Raw genomic sequence first — 19,509 nt, forward strand, 5'->3', positions numbered from 1 at the left:
GTAACCTTGATGTACTGTTTGTGAGATATAAATCAGAGGCACCACTGTAAACTGAACACAAATACAATTTTTATTAGTTAAAATGGCTTACACTGGAATTTACATAGACTATAATATTCCTAAATGATTATACCCACAGCAACAGTAGGCCAATATAAAAGGACCTATAGGCGAAAAATTAGATAAATTAATTGAGGCTGAATCAGTGCACCCATTGTTATTTTTATCAAATAGCATTGCCTTAAAATGAATTCAAAAATCTGCTGATGTTAACCTGAATGATGATTGTAATGAACCTAGAACAACAGGCCTCCATGTGAATGTATTTTACTCTAATTGTTCAGAGACAGTACCTCTTGGCCATTAATGTAAGCACACTGATATGAAGGCACAGTTACATGAATAGAAATAATGAAAAAAAAAAAAATAACGTCTGTTTGCATTTTCAGTCAACATTTACAGTTTTGTAGTGAAAGGTGCTTTGGAAACTGCTCCACTAATACATTTGACTTCTCAGGTATTGTAGGTTTTAATCTTGTGAATGGCATAAGGACTGGAGTCTCGATGTGGCCACATGTCTCCGTTGGGCAGATCCCTGGCCTGCTCCGCCTCACGCTCCACCATCTCTACTGTCATGGTGGACGGACTGAAGATGTCTGCTGTGCGGTAGGCCTGTGTGAGGCGGCGGAAGGAGGAAGTGTCTGAGACGTCGTCGTCGCAGAGGTCCTCCATGAGCCCCTTGCGTTGTCTGCGAGACGCCTTCAGCTCGCTGCTCAGGTCAGAAACCAGATCCTTCACATCCCTCACTACTGTGGAGCGCAGGCCGAACAGACAGAGCAGGAATACCAGACCGGCACAGATGCCAGAGACAAAGTACAGAGCCACTCTCTCTGGGAGACCTGGAGGAGATGTATGTAAGGGTCATGAGTCAAACTAGCTTCAAAAATGATTGTCTTAAGAATCAGCAAATCCTCAGTTGTGCATCAAAAACATATTGTTAATCATCCTGGCTTTCTGCACCAATTTATTTAGATTATAGGTAGGTTTTGCATGACAAAAAATACCTACTGCAATATTGACAAGACATGTACAATGCAACTATTTTGTTTATTAGGGGCCACCCCAGCCTGAGAACGACAGGCATCAATGCACATACCCAATATTTTTTCAATGATCTCCAGAGAGTTGGTTAAGAGCACGTTTTGAGGCCTGTAGGTGGGGCCAGTGTACCATCCGCCTGCAGGTGAGAGGGGTCCGGGCTCAGACGCCAGTGAAAGTCTGCATGCTTTCAAAACTATGTATATTCTGTCTTACTCTTACCATGTGTGTAGTCCGAGATCATGAAAGGATCCGTTGTCCCGCGACCCACGTCCTCCAGAAGATATCGGGGCACTAAGGAGCACATGAAAGATTTGGACATGAGGCTGTGTTTGCCTCAGTCACAAGCAGGAACTTCCACCCTGCCGTCTGTCACTCACCACAAGTGAAGGACACCCGCAGGTGTTTCCTGGTCCCAGGGAAGCAGGGGTCCCCAAAGGTTTGGGTGTCGGCCAGTACTGAGCAGTTCGCCCTGCCGTGGCACCTGCGTGACACCTTCCTCAGAGCCGAGGGTGAAAGGCACTCTGGGATAAATGGAATTTACCAAAATAAATACATGTAATTTATTTATCATGAGAAATCAATATAAACTGAAGAATATTATACACTGGTCTCAAATCAGAGCTCTAGTATGCAACATTGTAATTGTAATAAAACTTAGCTGAATATAATTTATCTCTAGTGAGTGGATAATTGTTATGCATAATTCATACTGATGTTTTATCTATGTGTATTACAGTAATAGATGAATAAGGCACAGCCATTATTCTCCCTCATGTCTATATAAATTGATATTTGTCCCACTATTTCACCACTAGATGCCACTCAAGCCCCCAGTTTCAGACCCATGTCAGTGTGTCGCACAGTCTCCTGAGGACAGTTGGGGCTGCCGTGCAGCAGGTGTCCGAACGTGGCGGAGTAGATGGCGAGGACGGTGTCATTCTTACACATCAGCCTCAGACGCTCATTTTCACACACCAACCTTGTGCGGTGGTGCTCTGAAAAGGTACAGGTACGCACACACAAGTACACACAAGTATTTTGATGAGCATTTAGCAAAGCAACTTAATTGTCTGATATATCAGACAACTGATATATCAAGTGAGTGACAGTAGTGAAAAAAATCAATGGAAGGCATAATTGACTGCTTGAAAATGTTGGGACCCCTGTCCACTTGCATTCCAGTCATATGATTATATATATATTATTATCATATGATTATGCACCTGGTTAATCATATGGGGTCAATTCATGAATGAACGCATCAATTTAAATTCAACTGAGGAATGAGAATTTGAAAAAAACTACAGGAAACAGCATTGGAATTTAATTGGAATTTCAGGAAATTTAATTTAATTCAATAAAATTGTATGAAATTCCATCTGAGATTACACATAGTGTTATATATTATCAATAATGAATATCAACAACAACAAATGAAAATGAGTTGAGAATTAATCCTGAATATCATGTAATACATACAGTACATTATGATTGAATGTATAAATGTATTTGACTTGTTTAACTGTCTTCTATTTTATTCATAATGTTTGATTTATAATGTTTTACAAGTCAAGACAAACTCTCTTAGAAGTGGAGTTCCATGGAAATTAATGGAATTCAGTTCTGTTTCCTGTCATTCCAATTCAATTCCAATTCTGTTTCCATAGAGCTGGGTGACATTCCAATTCCAATTCCAACTCCAGGAACTGAATTGGAATTTACCATGCATTCTCAATTCAGTTCATGAATGGCCCCGACTCTGCTATCCACATAATGAATGTTAGGTTTACCTGGTCGGCACTTGTAGGAAACCAGGAGGTACTTGCTGGTGAGAGGGCAGGGATCTTGTCCAAACACCGGACTAATGACAGGGAGGTGGCAGGACCGCCGACCCTGACATTCTGACACCACTTTCTGCAAGGGCCAAGAAAACACAGCATGTGTCGATTACTTTCATCCACTGTGCGAGTCACCCATGAAAGTGTTTGATGGGTGTGAGGTAGACAAAGTGCTTTACTTTTCTAAAACACAGACTGTGCTGTAACATTCACCTCACTACGGCATTGTATACCTCAATAGCGACCGGGGAAACACATTCAGTATCCTCCTCCACGGTTGTGTTTGTGTTAGCGGAGGGACACAAGTACTGACTGGGAACGCGTCGGCCATAGAACGCTGACAGGACAACCACAGACGTCCTGGAGGGACACTTGATGGTGAGGATGTCCCCTTCACAGGCATGAGCAGTGTGGTTCTTCAAAATTGTGTGAAGGTATACTGAAAGACAATACAAGGCAGTGCAAATTTCATTTTAGGAATTTTATGCTGTCTGTACAAGATCTTCTTGGCATTAGTTAGGACATTTAGGGGGGAAAAGTTCAATAGGGGAAGTGTTTCATGTTCTGAATTAAAATAAAACCATGAAAGAAAGAAGAAACAATCACTGCACCAGATTTAGCATCAAATTGTGCATTGTGCAGACATAACAGCCTCACAGACGCCAAGTCAAAATGGGCACATGATCCCATTGAAAGTGAACAATATGGCGCTAATCAAACCAACACCTGTTATCTAATCTCAAGGGGAGTGGCTTAATGTGTCCTTTATCTCATGATTGGATGTTCACATTCAAGTGATTTGAATCATATTTGATGAAGTAGAAGCACAGTTTGACCTACGTCATAAATAAAATCTGATTACTATGAACTCTGTTTTCTTTTTAACAAAATGGAAAATGATTGGCTGACTCAGTTACTATTTCTCAGTAACACACAACGTAGACGTTCTTAATTTTCCAATATTGGCAAGATGGATAGTGTGACCTATTAGATAATTATGTTCCACTGCCTGCAGCCCAGCTCTGGTTGACAAGTGGGCGGTGTCCCATCGCAGGGTGTAGCTCTCCAAGACAATATTTGGACTATGACCACAGATACAAACACATGGGACAAGGGAACATAGACAGTGAGTTAAGACTCCCCTCCTATTGTGCTTCCTGTCCTTGGCCCTTATGTGTGTGTGTGTGTGTGTGTGTGTGTGTGTGTGTGTGTGTGTTCCTGGCCAGTTCTGCTGTGTGCACCACAGAGGCAGCTTGCAGCTTCAGGGAGCGACTGGGAGGCAGTACCAGGCACTCACTCACAATGAACTATTATTAGGCCTCTTATAGACGCACACAAATGGAGATCTCTGCCAGGGTCAGATGGAGAGATACACTGCGATGCTGACAATTGATGTGTCTTGGACAAAAGCAACCTCAGTCACCCTTGCAAGGACTGTCTGTCATGTCAGAGCATAATTATTATCTTAAAATATCTGTCATCCATTCTTCTTTACAGTCCACATTCCACCCTTCTTATGAATAAATCTAAACTGTATTTTATTTATTGCTTTGAAAGTATCACAATGCGTTAAGACTTTCCTTAATTGTGTTGAAATAGTTCAGTCAAATCCTATTCTTGGTGATCTGTTAGGAATTAAGAGGAGGATCTCTTCAGCTGTATTTTATTTATTGCTTTGAAAGTATCGCAGTCCGGGAAGACATGAAGATTGTGTTGAAATAGTTCACTCTGATCCTTTTCTGGGTGATCTGTGAGGAACTAAGAGGAGGATCTGTTCAGCAGCTTCTTAACCCTGATTTTAGTCTCTCAGCATGAGCTGCAGCAGCTGTTTGGACCGCAGGATGTACAGGAGATAAATGAGGGAATGTCAAGTGTCTTTCAGGAGATTCTTTGACAGAGGCTGCACCGCCGAAATGTGACAGATCAGCGTTTTGACTTTCCCCTACTAAAGCAATTATGAATGTCAAATTGCACTTACCAGAGAAATCAGGAGCAGAGTGTGCGGTGTGTGTGTTCAGAGCCTGAAGCAGAGCCAGGAGACAGACGGACCTGCAGAAACTCCACGGGGCCGTCATTGTGCGTATCCTGCATAACAGACCACCAAGGTTTTTCGTAATGACTTGTTTTGCTATTGACTGGCTGGGAGAGAGCGGTCAGTGGGTCAATGATGCCATTGTGTTTACCAAGGAACAGCCACCCCCTTTAGCCATAAAAAGACAGTTGACTGCTTTAAAAAGAGCTGACAAGTGAGCTCTAATGTTGCTTCAACTGAGTTTGGGTTGGTGTATGTAACTGCATGTTTACATGTGGATGCATGTACATTTAATTTGTATTTATACTTTGAAAGATAAAAGAAACAGCAAAAGACAGCCATATTCAATTTTGAATGATTAAATGCCTTGCAGAGCTGCACAGGTTCACTGGTATGTTTTTATTTGGCTTGTGAGATAACATCTTGACCTTACGTGTGTGTAATGGCAAAATCAAGACTCTCTTATTAGTCTCCTGGGCCTACTGGTCAACAGTGAAGGTCCTGTTTATGGAGATAAGGCACTTTTTTCCAGGGGGTGACTTCCAGCTGCTGTGTGTCCAGTGGAGATATGGGTGTCTATCTCCATGAGATAGGGCTTTCCTTTTTGTCTGTGGAAGAGGAAGAGAGAAGGTCAGTGGCAAGTTACACATTTCCAGTGCTGTTTTTTTTTTCCAGGAAATCTCACTTTTTAGACTCTCAGTGTAGCTGGCAACAGTTGGTTTCAGTTTACCGTAAAAGCTGTGATTTGAGGCTTAATTTCCCGTTTACAGAACCCCTGTTACTCAACCCTGACTGACCAGTGTTGTCATACCAACCAAACACTGACAGATAACACATGAGAAGTCAGTGGTAAGTTCACCAGCGCTGAACGCAGGGTGAGGACATTATCAGCGATGACATAAATGGCCAGATGTGGTGACTAAATATCAAAATGAATTCCTGAGTGGCACTCCAGTTCCAATAAACTCTCCCTCCATGGCAGTGGAGTAGAAACAATTTCAAGAAGTCTCCTACGGAAGCTGATAATTTAATCAATCAGAAGTGCACACATCAAACCCTGTAAGACAAAAGCAAAACCCACATTTCATTTTCATCTTGTGCGTACCTCAGCATGGCACTCCCACATCACACTCTTGTGAAATTCCATTCACCTCCCAAAGGATGTGTCAGTACAGTGACTAATTTTTCCTTATAACTCCCTGGTATGACTATCTTGGACGTGGAGAGGCAGACAGAGTTGAGGGGAATGTGTGAGGAGGGAGATTTGGTATTTGATCACTGCAAAAGCTCAAGCCATGATGACCTCCCGGCCTTTCTAGGCATTTAAAAGGAAGAAGGAGGATACTTTCTTTTCTACAACTGGCTCTGCCATGAGCTACATTTCCTGTGCTCTGCAAGTGTTATTCACTGAATTTCCAGGATTTGTTGGGAGTTTTCAATGTGAAGTGTTTGTTTTCCATCCTCCCTCTCAGTGATGTAAATTCCCATCATCCACTTGGGCAGATAAATAAGACCAGATCAGAGGATAGATCCTTGTGTCTCTTGGTGTTTGTTTTCTAATTTTCTTGTGATGTGCTCTATCTTGCCTATGATCTTGCCCCATTCAGATGGTGAGTATTTCTTGAGGCATGTCCACACTAAAGTATGGGGATTTTGCCATTAACTTTCCCTTCCCCTATTTACTATAAATGGATGCCAAAACGAAATCATAATGAACTGAGAGTTTAACCGCCGCCCAACTCCCCAAGGGACATGTGGTTCTAAGTTGAAAGTAAACTATCTATCTATTCATTCATTCATTCATTTACCCAGCCATCTTTACTAGTCATTACCTATACTTTCAAAAAAATATTGAGTCATTTTCGTATTCCTTATGAGCAAAGGGCCACAAAGCTTTTTGTTTCTTGATACTGTCCCACGCTTTATCAGTAACCAAAAGTAAAACTCGCCTCCTTCCCTTTTTATTCACCATGGGCTATGCAGGGGTTTCCCTCACCATGATGCAATGGTCTACCATATATGTTACTCACAATCCCCTCAAATTTCCATCATCATTTTACAGAATGGTGACTATACCAGGCTGGACCAATTTTAGATGCACAAACATAATCTGAATGCATAAAACATTCAAATAAGCATTACCAATTTCAACCTCCTAAGGACAATAGTCTGTATTTATACTATAATCTAATTATCTACTTCTAATCTACTATAACCTAAAAAATAAAATAAAATACATTTTGAGAGAACATTTAGCTGAATTGCTTACTTACAAAAGCATAGAAACATGGAAAAGTAAATGTTTAATTCATAATTATAGGGGGGGAAAATCATTGTTTCTGATCAAACAAACAAAATGTATGAAATTTCAGTGTGGCTTAACAGGAAAAATGAATGAGCTTGATATGTTCAGGATCTGATTACATTCCTCTATCCAAAGTGTATATTCAGTTAAACAGATGTGGAACTGAAGGCTACTTTTCTGCCACAAAATTAGATTAGGTGTCTCTACTGGTTCCCTGTGTCCTTCAATACACAGTAGATGCTTTGTATTACGCACAGCCTTGAGGTGAAAAGTATTCCTAATCTATAATGCCATCCATATCTAAAACACACCATTCAACTGTAAGAATGAGTGTGGCCCAGATGAATTGTCTGAATATGTGTGTTTTGAGTCACATGGTGATATCAGCATACAATAAGTAGAAGAAGGACCTATTTTAAGCTCTCCTGTTAGTTTTTGGCACTGGGTATATAAGAGTGTGTACCCCGCCCATTCTCTGGATCCTCCCTCTCCCCTGACTTGTAAAGTATGCTCAGAGCGATAGTCACCAAGGACCGCTCAGACAAAACACACCAGCAGGAAGGTCTCACACCTCCTTCTGACATCCACATCAGCAGAGACACACTTGACTCCAGAGCAACAGTCAAGTACACTTGCTCAAGGCTGTACTTATCAGTTTCCACTCCTGCCCTGCGGATTTTTTGGGGGGTGCAGAGAGCCACTGACTTTGGTTCAGGTGAACACTTGTGGAGAGAAGTTATTTGGAATTGAAAAAGTAAAAAAAATAAACCTTCTTTTTGGGACGACATGGCACTGCGACAGAACTCAGACAAAGAGCCAAGCATCGAGCTGTTCATAAAGGTCAGTCAATTTAATATTCTTCCTATTGGCTCAATTATTTTTCGCATATTAATCTGGAATAAATCAAACTAATAACTGGCAAGAAAAAAGTAGATTTTAACATAAGAAGCAAAAGCCAATTGCACTTTAATTCATTGTAAGAGTGTGCTGCAAATAATCAGATTACATATAATCAAAATATGAAATAGTTACCCATTTTGTCTGTCATCTAAAAGAATAGATGTAGATAGACACATTTACTGTGTACTTATCAGTACTGAGTATTGTAAAAGGGCAAAGATCTACAGTACATTGCTGTATGTTCAGTCATCAATCAGAGGACGACTCTCAATTTGATGGGCACCATCCACAGATACCACATGCTACCGATTCCGATGTGTGTGTGTATCCCTATAGAGTCAGAGAGGGTTTTTATCAGTGAGCCCAGACAGCAGAGGCAAACTTATCATGGCACACCCAGAGGGAGCAGGGAGCCGCTGGCCTCAAGCCTGACCCAGGCACACCCACACACACTTACACACACGTTTCAAAAATAGACATTTTATAACAAGAACACACACAAACAAATAGTCACTCATAGGAATTCTTATTTTTCACATCTATTAACATTTGTTTACATACACAAGCTGAAATAGAGAAAAAAAATATCAAAACTTTTAACATCAAAAGCATTAGAATCATTTTATTCTCCAGACACCATAACAAAACACAAATGTGTTTCAGTGACATCAGTGCAGAAACATTTTTACATATTATCACACTGTTTGCTGATACATGATACAAGGTCAAGTGAACCTCACACACAGTAAGGACAGTACAAGACATACAATAGACAGTAGACAATACAGATCACTCTGCCAATATAACATTCAACACTCAGTAACAACAACATATTCACAACATATCAGACCAATGCCAAAGCCAAGGGTGACGCGGGTGGTGTTTTCACCAGACTGTGCCATCATGTGGTGTGTGTGTTGGCCGAGGGACGAGAGTGAACGGTAAATGTCTGCTATCTTCCTCTCTAACACAATGCCTGCTTTTCCTCCCCTTGGAGCACAAATCCCTAAAATATCCCAGGCACGCCTATCACGCCAGATATCTTTTGTTTACTAGCAGAGGAAGGTTAGGTTAGGGAGATTGTTTACCTTGTTTATCAGCACAGGAGGGTCAGGGAGATTGCGATTGCTTCATTGGCTAAAATAGGCCATATCGAATTTGGTGGCTATCTCATATGACCATGAGGTGTGTGTGTGTGTGTGTGTGTGTGTGTGTGTTCTAAAGAAACGAATTGCATTGTCATCTGAAGCCCAGCGCTTTTCTTACTTTGCTTTTTGTGTTTTTCAGGCTGGGCATGATGGAGAGAATGTGGGAAACTGCCCCTTCTGCCAAAGGCTCTTTATGGTGCTATGGCTGAAAGGAGTCAAGTTCACAGTGACCACTGTTGACATGAGGAAGTAAGCACCCCTCCTCCTGCACACACACTTCCTGAGCATCTGGCTGCAGGGACTTTCACAAAGGCCTCTATTAAGACATTAATAGGAGAATTGAGATGTTTTTAAGAAATCCAAACCATTTCTCTTTTGTTAATAGAGGCGTTACTCATGCGGTGCAACAGAGGTGAAGGGAGGAGCTTGTAAACCCAAAGCATCTGAAAATGTACAAAGAGCTCTGTGTTGCTTTCGGACAAACACCTTTTTTAATTGAGCCTTTATTGTGTGAATTTCTCAGGGCCATTACTGTTGAGCAAATAAGATCAGGAAACTTTGAAAGGATGTCGATAATTGAGTGATTCATGCTTGGGCCCCTTAAATAGCCAACCACTCCCAACTTTGTGTGTTTTATTAACTAAATCAACAGCCGATGTTGAAATCATTAATCCAGAGGGCCGCATTTGATTTTGACAGCCTAGATAACTGCTGCATTCACTGAGTCCAGAACGTCACTCTCAGTTTTGACATGCTAGATAACAATTGTGCTCAGTGTGACGTTGGCACTGAGTGATTACGTAAATAACCGAGTTGCTTATCCTTCCCTCTCACCCCCTCTCTCCATCTTGCTGTGTGTTCTCCAGGAAGCCAGCGGAGCTCAAAGACCTCGCCCCCGGGACCAACCCTCCTTTCCTCCTCTACAACGGCACCCTCAAAACGGACTTCATAAAAATTGAGGAGTTTCTTGAACAAACACTGGCCCCTCCCAGGTACTGTGCCCTTATAATCGATACATACATAATGCTGAAACGTGAATTGGAAGCTTATTCCCTTTAAACAAGCTCACTCCCAGGCTCCTCCTGTCTCGTCCCCAGGTATCCTCACCTCAGCCCGCTTAACAAAGAGTCCTTTGATGTGGGTGCTGACATTTTTGCAAAGTTCTCTGCTTTCATCAAGAACAGTCCAAATAACAGCTGTAGGTTTGGTTTCTCCTAATACATCAAACACATTAAGCCCCAAAATGTTCCATTTCTGATTACTAATTTGGATATTATAAGATAAAATGAGGCTGCAGAAATGATCAAACATCATTATTAATTCAATTGAATATTCACTGAGCATGTGATCTTTGGATTGAATAGCAGATAGAATCTTTACATGTCCCTGTGTCTCTGACTCTCCAGTCCATGAGAAAAACCTGCTGCGGGAGTTTCACCGTCTGGATGTCTACCTGAACTCCCCGCTCCCCGAGGAGGTCGACCACAACTCCAGGGAGAGCATTGCCGTCTCCCAGAGGAAGTTCCTGGACGGCAACCGCCTCACCTTAGCCGACTGCAACCTGCTGCCCAAACTGCACGTCATCAAGGTGAGAAAGACACTTCAGCTGGCACCTGAACTCTGTGACCAAGTTGTTTTGAGTAACTGCGGGACTTATATCATAACACAAGGATATATGACTGCTCACAGGTAGCTGGAAGAAGCAAAGCAAAGGAATAGTCCTAATCACCTAAAATGGATCAGGGGTAGAAACATCAGCCTGCTGGTTCAACATGATAACTCATCCTGTGCAAACTATTCAAATGTCAACGTTGCTTATGCTGGGTGTGTGTTTCACTGTAAGACCGGCCTGGAGGACAGACGGACACCAAGCCCGATGCATAAACTTAGTGTAAGACTAGGCTAAGCCTTAGACTGGTCTTAGACTTTAATTAATTAAGACTGTCTGCTGCATAAATAGTAAGACTGATTTATTTTGAGGTAGGAAAGTTAGCTACCCACCTCCCCCCCTTGCTAAGCCTGAGTTAAGAACTCTGTTGCTATGGCTACGAGTCGGCCTAACTGTCCAAGTGGGAAGTTTAAATACTATAGCTATTTCATACACAATGGCAAATCTTTGGCTTTTGGAAAGAGCCTTAAGAAGGAAGTGAGTCTTTAGAGACAAAAACAACCCACTACAGATCTACCACAATCAAGAAGTAGGGGAGTGACTGTGATTTCCTAGAGAAACCATCCTTATGCTTAAATCTGACATAAAGTCAGATTTAAGTCTAAGACTAGGCCTATCTTCATGCAACAAGGGATCATTATGTAACCTGGTGTATTTCATGTTTCCCAAAATACATGAAAACATCAAATCTTGATCTTCCTTTCCCCTTCTTTATAGATTGCTGCCAAGAAGTACTGCGACTTTGAGATCCCGGCCCAGTTCACAGGCGTGTGGCGGTACCTCCAAAACGCCTACGAGAGAGAAGAGTTCAACCAGACGTGTCCGGCCAACATCGAAATCGAGAAGGCTTACTTGAGCGTGGCCAACAAGAGGAATTAAACCAAATTCATGTTTCCACCCAGTGTAACCGTCCATGTAAAGATGGTTTTCTGTATCGGGTGCTGAAACCTACAAGTACAAATTCTGACAAGGACACCTTAGAAATCACTCTCTATTCTACCTTACAAACCCCGACCTGTTGTTGCTATGGGACATGGGGACATGCTAAACCAAAATGTTATTGCTTGTAAGTATTGACTATTTATTCAGTCATTCTACTGGCAAATGGTATTTTTATGCCACATTAAAAAAGGCCATGTGTGCAATTGACCATTCATCTAATTTAGTTTGTTTGTCTATAGTGTAAATATATATATTTTTACATGTTGTTTATGATCAAACACCCTTTATTAAAATATATATGATTATGTTAGCGTGTGGCTGCAGAAACCTTCCCAAACAGTTCACAGTCATTTTTATTCAAAACATGCATCACTCTTCTGTATCTTACCCTGTACAAATACTACAACAAATACATATTGTCTGGTTGTCACACTAATGCAAAAAATAAATTTTTATCTCATAATCTTGATCTTTGTGTGTGTGTGTGTGTGTGTGTGTGTGTGTGTGTGTGTGTGTGTGTGTGTTAGTACTATACTGCTCCCTTGTGGGGAAAAATGAAGAAATAAATTCACCCTGACTTTCATTGCTCTCCTACGGGTCTCAAACATCATTATCTCATGTATATAATTCTGTAACTCTTCATGATAGGATTATTTGTGCGATTCATAAATGAAGTTTTTCCAATCAGCTCATGTGATATTCAAGTTTATTTTCAGCCACAAAAAAGACCATTTTCCAACTTCAAAAAATATATTTTCTATTGATCATTTTTATTCTAGATTACGTGTATAAAACAATGTTTGGTCTATAAGATGAATATTCAGTTTGAGAACAAAAATGATGGTGCAGAGTGAAGGTGTTTCCAACCAGGCCGAGTTGAAATTACACAAATCTTCCTGCGACTGCACTCTAGTTGGTCACACAGTATTTCCAGAAACACGCTGCCAGGGAAACAAAGAGGGCAAAATTATAGACAAGACTGACAAACTTGTCATTAGTTCCTTTAGTCATTGTGTCCTATTTGCATCCTGTTCAGCTGTAAGCAACCTGTCCCACTTTCAATGGCACAAGCCTTGGATAAACATTGCTTTGACTCGCTCATTGCATTACAATGATGCCAGCTCAGATATCAAGTTAAGCATTGTTATACGCTCTCGACACATGCTTTGATTGTATCTCATAAAGGAATGTGTATAAAAAGGTGTAAAGGTGTGCATCTCAGCTGGTGGAAAATAGAGTTTCTCACCTCTCTTGTTTGTTTTCGGCAAGTTCTGCTCTGATCTGAGGAAACCTTGAGAGCGAAGCTTGTCAGCCGCTGCCAGCTTCAAAACCACTTCTTTGAGGTCATCGACCTGAAACATGAAAAACACAAAATAATGACACTGATAATGCTGCACATTGATCTGTAGTGCACGCTCCTTAGATACTATTACATATCATTATCATTATTGGGCTTACCATGTTAGCAAATTTATCCTGTTGTGCTGAATCTTTTGTCCCTTAAGAAAAAAATGAGGAGTAGAAAATTGAAGCCTCATTACATCATATGTTAAAATGTGAGCAATCTATCCATGCAACCTGGTTGTTCATTCCAACTGTTTTTACCTTTATTCCAGGAGTCTCTCCCTCCGTTGTGCTGTATCAGTAGAGGACAGATTATTCACCTCTCTCTGCTCAGCTGGAGCAGTGTTTTCTCCATCCTCCACCTCTGCCACTAGTTTCTGTATGAAGTCTGCTGAGACAAAACAGCTGCCTCTTATCATTCTGTAATACTTCTGTAATATCACTGCAGTCAGTTAACAGTTGTTTTGGACCCATATCTTGCAGGGCAAGCAGCAGCAAAGTTATCAATCAATGAAATTCAAATATTTCAGTATGTAGTAAAGCAGAACTGGTGAGTAAATACCTCAGTGTCTCTAATAACAAAAGGTCATAACCCAAGTTAAAACCCCAAACTGATCCACCAATATCAATAAAATCCACCAATGTGAAGCAACATTGTCAAAAAAGAATCAAAATCAGATTTTCTTTCTTACCTGCCTGTGGTTCCATGTTGGAGTCAGGATATAGTGGTAGAGCATGTGTCCTTGCAGAGCAAATCACAGCTAAAAGGTAAAGCAGTGCTACAGGAAGCATGGTGACTATAGCTTGAGACGGACAGATCTGGACTACCTCAGCTAGGCTGAGAACTTCACTTTTATATCCTGCTTGGCTATCCATCACAATCTGATCAATACATTATCATCACACCCAGTCTCATCCTTAATGGTTTTGACGTGATGGACCGGGCGTCATAGATCCAATTCAGGAGACCCTGTCAATTCACCCTAAGCCTATCTCTGCTTGTACAGAGAGTCCTAACAAATGTTTGCTCTCCAACAGTAATCAGTGGCTGTCCAGCAGAGCTGAGATGCTTTATGTCTGACTCCGTCTCTTGTGTGACGGGCTGTTCATCCACATGGTAGAAAAACATGTGTCATCGCTAATATCTGAGATCTTGCGTCAGTACACACAGTTTGTAGAAATATGTTGCTGTGACTGTAGGTTTGTGTTGAATGACTAACATTATATAATTAGTTAATAGGCTGTCTCATGGGAAACTCAAGTCAACCTGTGCATTAGAAAAATGGCCATGTGCATTGTTCTTTTGCTACACTTTTTCTGTAAGAAAATATTTGCTTGTGAAACATAATAACCCTGTATGGACTATGAATTAGTTGCTTTTTATTCTATTTCTCTCTAGTTTTTGGACTGATTTTATTTCTACTAATCAAAGCATAGAGGCCTACTCATCTTTTCTGTAGGCTACATTGTGCAGCACCACCCTTTTAAAATGTGAGTTGCACCTAGTAATAAAAAAAGCTGACCATTTTAAATGGCACAGTATAAGATTTGACAATTAATTTATTACATGTTTAATCCTTTTATCTCATAAAAGCTTAAAACTTAATAGCAAAGTCAAATGCAATTGATTCCAAAAATATAAAAGATCAAAATAAGTCAAGAGCTTTATCTGTTGTAGGAGGCTTTGGGCTGCAGGACTCTCTATCAAACTGAAAGGTCGCTAATACTCTGCAGATGAGTGGTATCAGGTGATTTATAAGGTTGTCTCCAGGTCTCTGAAATTGCTGTAGTAAACAACAATATTTGATACATCTAGGCATCATCATCTGGCTGCCAGCCAGACAACAAGAAAAGATCCACAGCTGACCTCTCGATCATTTAAGGAATGTATTCAATACTAAAACATGGGCTACATAGACTATGCAACATAAAATATTCATTTGAAAATGAAATAAATAATAGGGTGCTACAGAAGTCTAGTGACAGTTAAACTGTCATAAATAAAGTTATGTTTACTAACTAATGTAATCTTTAGAAGCTATAAAAAGGTATTTATATTATATTGAAAGACTTGAGCAAATAAACCATTAGGACATGGACCAACACTTGTATTTTGTATTTTTGAAATACAGAGAACCTCTTCAAAACAGCAGCCTAAAATCTGAATATTTAAGTACAAACAAAAACATACCAACTCAATTGTCAGTTGGTCAATACACAAATAAGATGGCAATAGACATGAAAACCCACTAATCTGTACAGTGGTGCGCACAAAGTGTGTCAATAATTTCTACTGGATATGGCTTCATGGTTCGAAACATTGTTTTGATCCTCCTGAAGCACTGAAACACAGTGTGACTAGGCTATAGTGCTTGTGATTAACAGTGGCTAATGGTACACAGTGTCAAAGAAACCTGAAGTTTGATGACAGTTTCTTTCAATAAATATAAGATTTACATAATGGAACTGTAAGTAACTCTGAATGGGAAACCTCAGAGAGACCCTAAAAACTGCATGGATTTTCTACTTGACTGATATAATTTCTGCCAGAAAGTATTTCAGTTTTTCATAAACACAAAAATAGTCTCTTGAACGGTAAGTTAGGTTATCAAAATAGCCTACATAGCCTACATGCAGGTTATTTTCAGACCTGCCCAAAATCCATATTACAAAATACATATACAATATGTATTACATATTATACACATATTGGTATATGTATTATATATATAAACACATATTATTGTATACATATTGGTACATTACTAATCAATCTTGAGCTGGAATATTGGCATTGTGTTCTAACGAGGCCACAGTAGAGTCACGTGAGTTTTGAACCCGGAAGTCGGCGGTGTTTACCAGGCAGCTAGCTAGCTAATTTGTCTGACGCTGGTCATCTATAGAAGCTCCTTGATCTCACCCAACAGGAAAAGTGGGAACTGGTTGGTAACACGTTGCAAAGAGAAGAGAGGAGACGGCAACTTTTTCTTACATCAAACAAGGTTCAGTAAACACGTTATTGCTTTTTATTACTAACGAGACTGCGCTCGCGAGTTGTCCTCTATAGTGTACATCGTTAGCTTACGCTTGTCAGCTGATTTAGCCGAAATAAGTAACGTTCTAGTGTAACGTTAATCCTTGATAAATGTCAGCGTTACGCCCTTTTGGTACACAGCTCACTAAACGCTGCTTGAGGTCTATACTGTCAACGGGTTTACAGATTTAAACTTGAACTGATTGTGTTTTCTATCCAGTCAGTGAATGTCAGTGGTCGGGCTCAGAGACTTTACTATTTGCTGTCTTTGAATGTAACTTGGTCACTTCCTGTACACTGTTACGTAGCATTTCCCCGTAGTTATTTATTGCACGTTAACACTAGCTACAATTGTATTAATAGCTGTATTTTCTTCTGTAATAAATGTTCCATGATCTTTGTTGCTCAGTGCCTGCTGCCAACATGCTGTCGGAGGGGAGCTCCTTCATGAAGGGGATGCTCCTGGGAGGCTTGTTCTGCCTGGTGCTGTCGCTCTTCGGCAGCTTCAGCCCCGGCACTGAGTCCAACACGGAGGACCACCATCACCACCACGTCAAGGCCCCCAGCAAAGACGAGCTGAAGCGCCTTACTGAGACTCAGATGGAGGAGCTGAGTCAACAAGTGCAAGTCTATTGCCTCATCATGGTCCAGCCCAAGGTCCTGGTTTACTGGGCGACTGCGAAAGACACCTGGAGCAAACACTGTGACCAGGCAGTGTTTTACAGCTCAGAGTCATCCAAGGCCCTTGAAGCTGTAGATCTAAAGGAAAAAGATGACTGGGCCAGACTGCGTAAGGCTCTGAAGCATGCCTACGACAACGCCGGCGACCTGCGCTGGTTCTTCGTGGCTCGACCCACCACCTTCGCCATCATCGAGAATCTCAAGTACCTGGTGCTCACCAAGGGATCCCAGCGAACCCTTCTACATCGGCCACGCCATGAAATCGGGGGAGCTTGAGTATGTGGAGTACGAAAGCGGCATTGTGCTAAGTTACGAAGCTCTGAAAAGGCTGGTGAATGTTTTCCAGGATGAGGACAAATGTCCAGAAAGAGGGCGCGCTCTGTGGAAGCTGAGCGAGGAGAAGCAGCTGGCCATATGTCTCAAGTACACCGGAGTGTTTGCTGAGAACGGGGAAGACACACAGGGGAAGGGCCTGTTCAACAGCAAGAGTGTCGACAGCCTCATATCTGACAGCATGAACAACAACCCCACTAATGTAGTGGAGGGCTGCTGCTCTGATATGGCAGTCACATTCAGCGGGATGTCGCCCAACCAAATGCAGGTTATGATGTTTGGTGTTTACAGACTTCGTCCCTATGGACATGATTTTAACGACATGTTACTGTTTCACCCTCCTGATGGTTCAGACAACGACTAGTGACGCGTTCCTTCGACTGAACCTGTCATTTTAGAGACTGCTTCTGTGATGGCAGACCTGACTTTTAGGAGATGGTTTTCTTATGCTGTTTGTAAAAAAAAAATAGATGGAAATAGATGGTGGGTGGGAATATTACTGTTATATATTTTGTATCTTTTGCACTAAATGCATTCAATGCCCCACCTCTCTGTGGTGTGGATAAACTAAACTGAGTTAATCGGTAGTGCAGTCCTTTGACTGGATTGCATTCTCATTATGTAATGCTGAATTGTCTCCGCACATGAAGTCTGTTTGGTTAAACCCCTCAGTGACAATAAATATTACATGACAAACCTCAATGTGGAGGTAAGTTTGAAGGATGTTGCTACTCTCAAAAAAAAATCTCTCAACCCCGATTTGACTTTCTGTTTTCACTTGAAGGTTTCAAATGGTTCTTCATAGATCCTAAGGGAGTAATAAAGGTCTAAAGGACTAATAAAGTAAATCTGAAAAGCTATTTTTCTGCATTTCCTGACAAATTAACTTTTTGAACATACAAGGTTTTTATTGGACAGCAGTAATATATTCAAAGAATTGTCACCATTGCAATAAAACCTATTGCCGATTTAACTTTTTTTTGTGTGTAATAAAAGCCTGTTTGATTAACTGGAATCATTAATGGTACACGTTCTCAGTTCTCACTGCTAGGTTTGTTAAAAGGTTATGGGAATGAGAGTGAAAGTGTGCTGAGCAAAAGGAGTGATTGTGGGGTTCAAGTGAAACACTGTTGGTAAATTTCCAGTTGTAATGATGGATAACTTGCCATGCATAATTTAAGTGTTTTTGCTAAAGGGAAAGCTTTGTACAATTAAGAGACTAATTTGTTGTTGCTATTTTTAAAGCATCGTGAATGTATACTATTCCAGATTTACCATGGTATTATTACCGTGTTCAATTCTGCCATGATTACTGGTTGCAATGCAGACCACTATGTTGTTATGTCTTAACACATGGATGCTAATGTATGTGGGACTTAAGTGATCTATATTGCTGCTGTTGGGTAAGACAAAACAAGTTGTGAAAGATTGAACAAAATAAATTCTTATTCTCATGGATGCTCATGTATTTTTGGAAATATGCAGTGGGGTTCTAACAAGGTGTCAAGAGCCCAGAGGTCATCAAGGCTACTCAGCATGAAAATGACCATGTAAACTCGCAAAAACATCAATTTCAGTTGCCTTTTTTTTCACCTGACAGCACCCACATATTCAATAGTTACACACTGACAGGGAAATGCAGCATAACAGGTATAACAGTCCTGCTGACTGAATAGTTTAATGCCCTGCCACTCCCTCAACTACTGTGAACACTTAATCTGCTGCAAGACACCGACTTGTTTGATCATTTGTCTGTTCTGATCTATATACCACTCTGAGAATACATGAAAACCTTACAAATCAGTTTTGCCTGAAATAAATTTCTGTACAATCCCTTTATGTGTAGCATTTTATTTATATTTCATTAATTAAATCTGAGGCGTTGCAGCAACTTGATGACATTGAACTGCAAGCACTCATATCCCAGACCTGTGTTGTATCATCTTTAAATCGGTAGCACTGCAAAACATCAACTGAGAATGAGACTTAAAGCAAGATTTTTTTTATTTGTGCATCATGGCGATTGATTCAAAGCCTCCAGCAAGTTACACAGCTAAGTCCATAGGTGTAAACAATTGACTGGCAGCTCATGCCTCGCTGTCAAGAGCTCCACGCTTTCCGAGGGGTGTTGTGGGTGCCGACATTGTCACTTATACGTCTTCATGTGCCACAATCCGTCATT

The 19,509-nt window shown here is 40.8% G+C and overlaps 4 protein-coding genes across 5 annotated transcripts; 2 read left to right on the forward strand and 2 right to left on the reverse strand.

The window, feature by feature from the left end:
• Positions 1–513: 513 nt before the first annotated feature.
• On the reverse strand, positions 514–5,014 carry LOC139658323 (protein eva-1 homolog C). Its single transcript, XM_071536425.1, has 8 exons — positions 4,918–5,014; positions 3,173–3,378; positions 2,892–3,015; positions 1,944–2,096; positions 1,479–1,622; positions 1,321–1,392; positions 1,157–1,237; positions 514–899 (listed from the first exon to the last, which is right to left on the reverse strand). The coding sequence occupies exons 1-8, from the start codon at positions 5,012–5,014 to the stop codon at positions 514–516; spliced, it is 1,263 nt and encodes a 420-aa protein (XP_071392526.1).
• Positions 5,015–6,082: 1,068 nt separating this feature from the next.
• Positions 6,083–12,553, forward strand: clic2 (chloride intracellular channel 2). 2 transcript variants are annotated; one of them, XM_071536397.1, is made up of 7 exons: positions 6,083–6,106; positions 8,078–8,116; positions 9,464–9,573; positions 10,191–10,316; positions 10,422–10,522; positions 10,731–10,912; positions 11,711–12,553. In XM_071536397.1, the coding sequence occupies exons 1-7, from the start codon at positions 6,083–6,085 to the stop codon at positions 11,870–11,872; spliced, it is 744 nt and encodes a 247-aa protein (XP_071392498.1). In that variant the 3' UTR covers positions 11,873–12,553. The 2 variants fall into 2 exon arrangements, with proteins under 2 accessions (XP_071392498.1, XP_071392497.1); XM_071536396.1 differs by lacking the exon at positions 6,083–6,106 and having other exon boundaries at positions 7,823–8,116; positions 11,711–12,552.
• Positions 12,554–12,844: 291 nt separating this feature from the next.
• urp1 (urotensin-related peptide 1) lies at positions 12,845–14,071 on the reverse strand. The gene is given in 5 exon segments (XM_071536390.1): positions 12,845–12,876; positions 13,182–13,287; positions 13,394–13,468; positions 13,600–13,667; positions 13,972–14,071. Coding segments are annotated over 5 exon segments (381 nt in total).
• A 2,073-nt stretch (positions 14,072–16,144) lies between these two features.
• LOC139658316 (C1GALT1-specific chaperone 1-like) lies at positions 16,145–19,155 on the forward strand. Its single transcript, XM_071536417.1, is given in 3 exon segments — positions 16,145–16,281; positions 16,723–17,216; positions 17,218–19,155. Coding segments are annotated over 2 exon segments (954 nt in total). The 5' UTR covers positions 16,145–16,281; positions 16,723–16,736; the 3' UTR covers positions 17,692–19,155.
• Positions 19,156–19,509: the final 354 nt, after the last annotated feature.

Source organism: Centroberyx affinis, unplaced genomic scaffold (genome assembly GCF_046629955.1).
Source record: "Centroberyx affinis isolate AG114_WGS23_722 - 3 ecotype Tasmania unplaced genomic scaffold, CSIRO-AGI_Caff_v1 ptg002870l_1, whole genome shotgun sequence".
NCBI lineage: Eukaryota > Metazoa > Chordata > Actinopteri > Beryciformes > Berycidae > Centroberyx > Centroberyx affinis.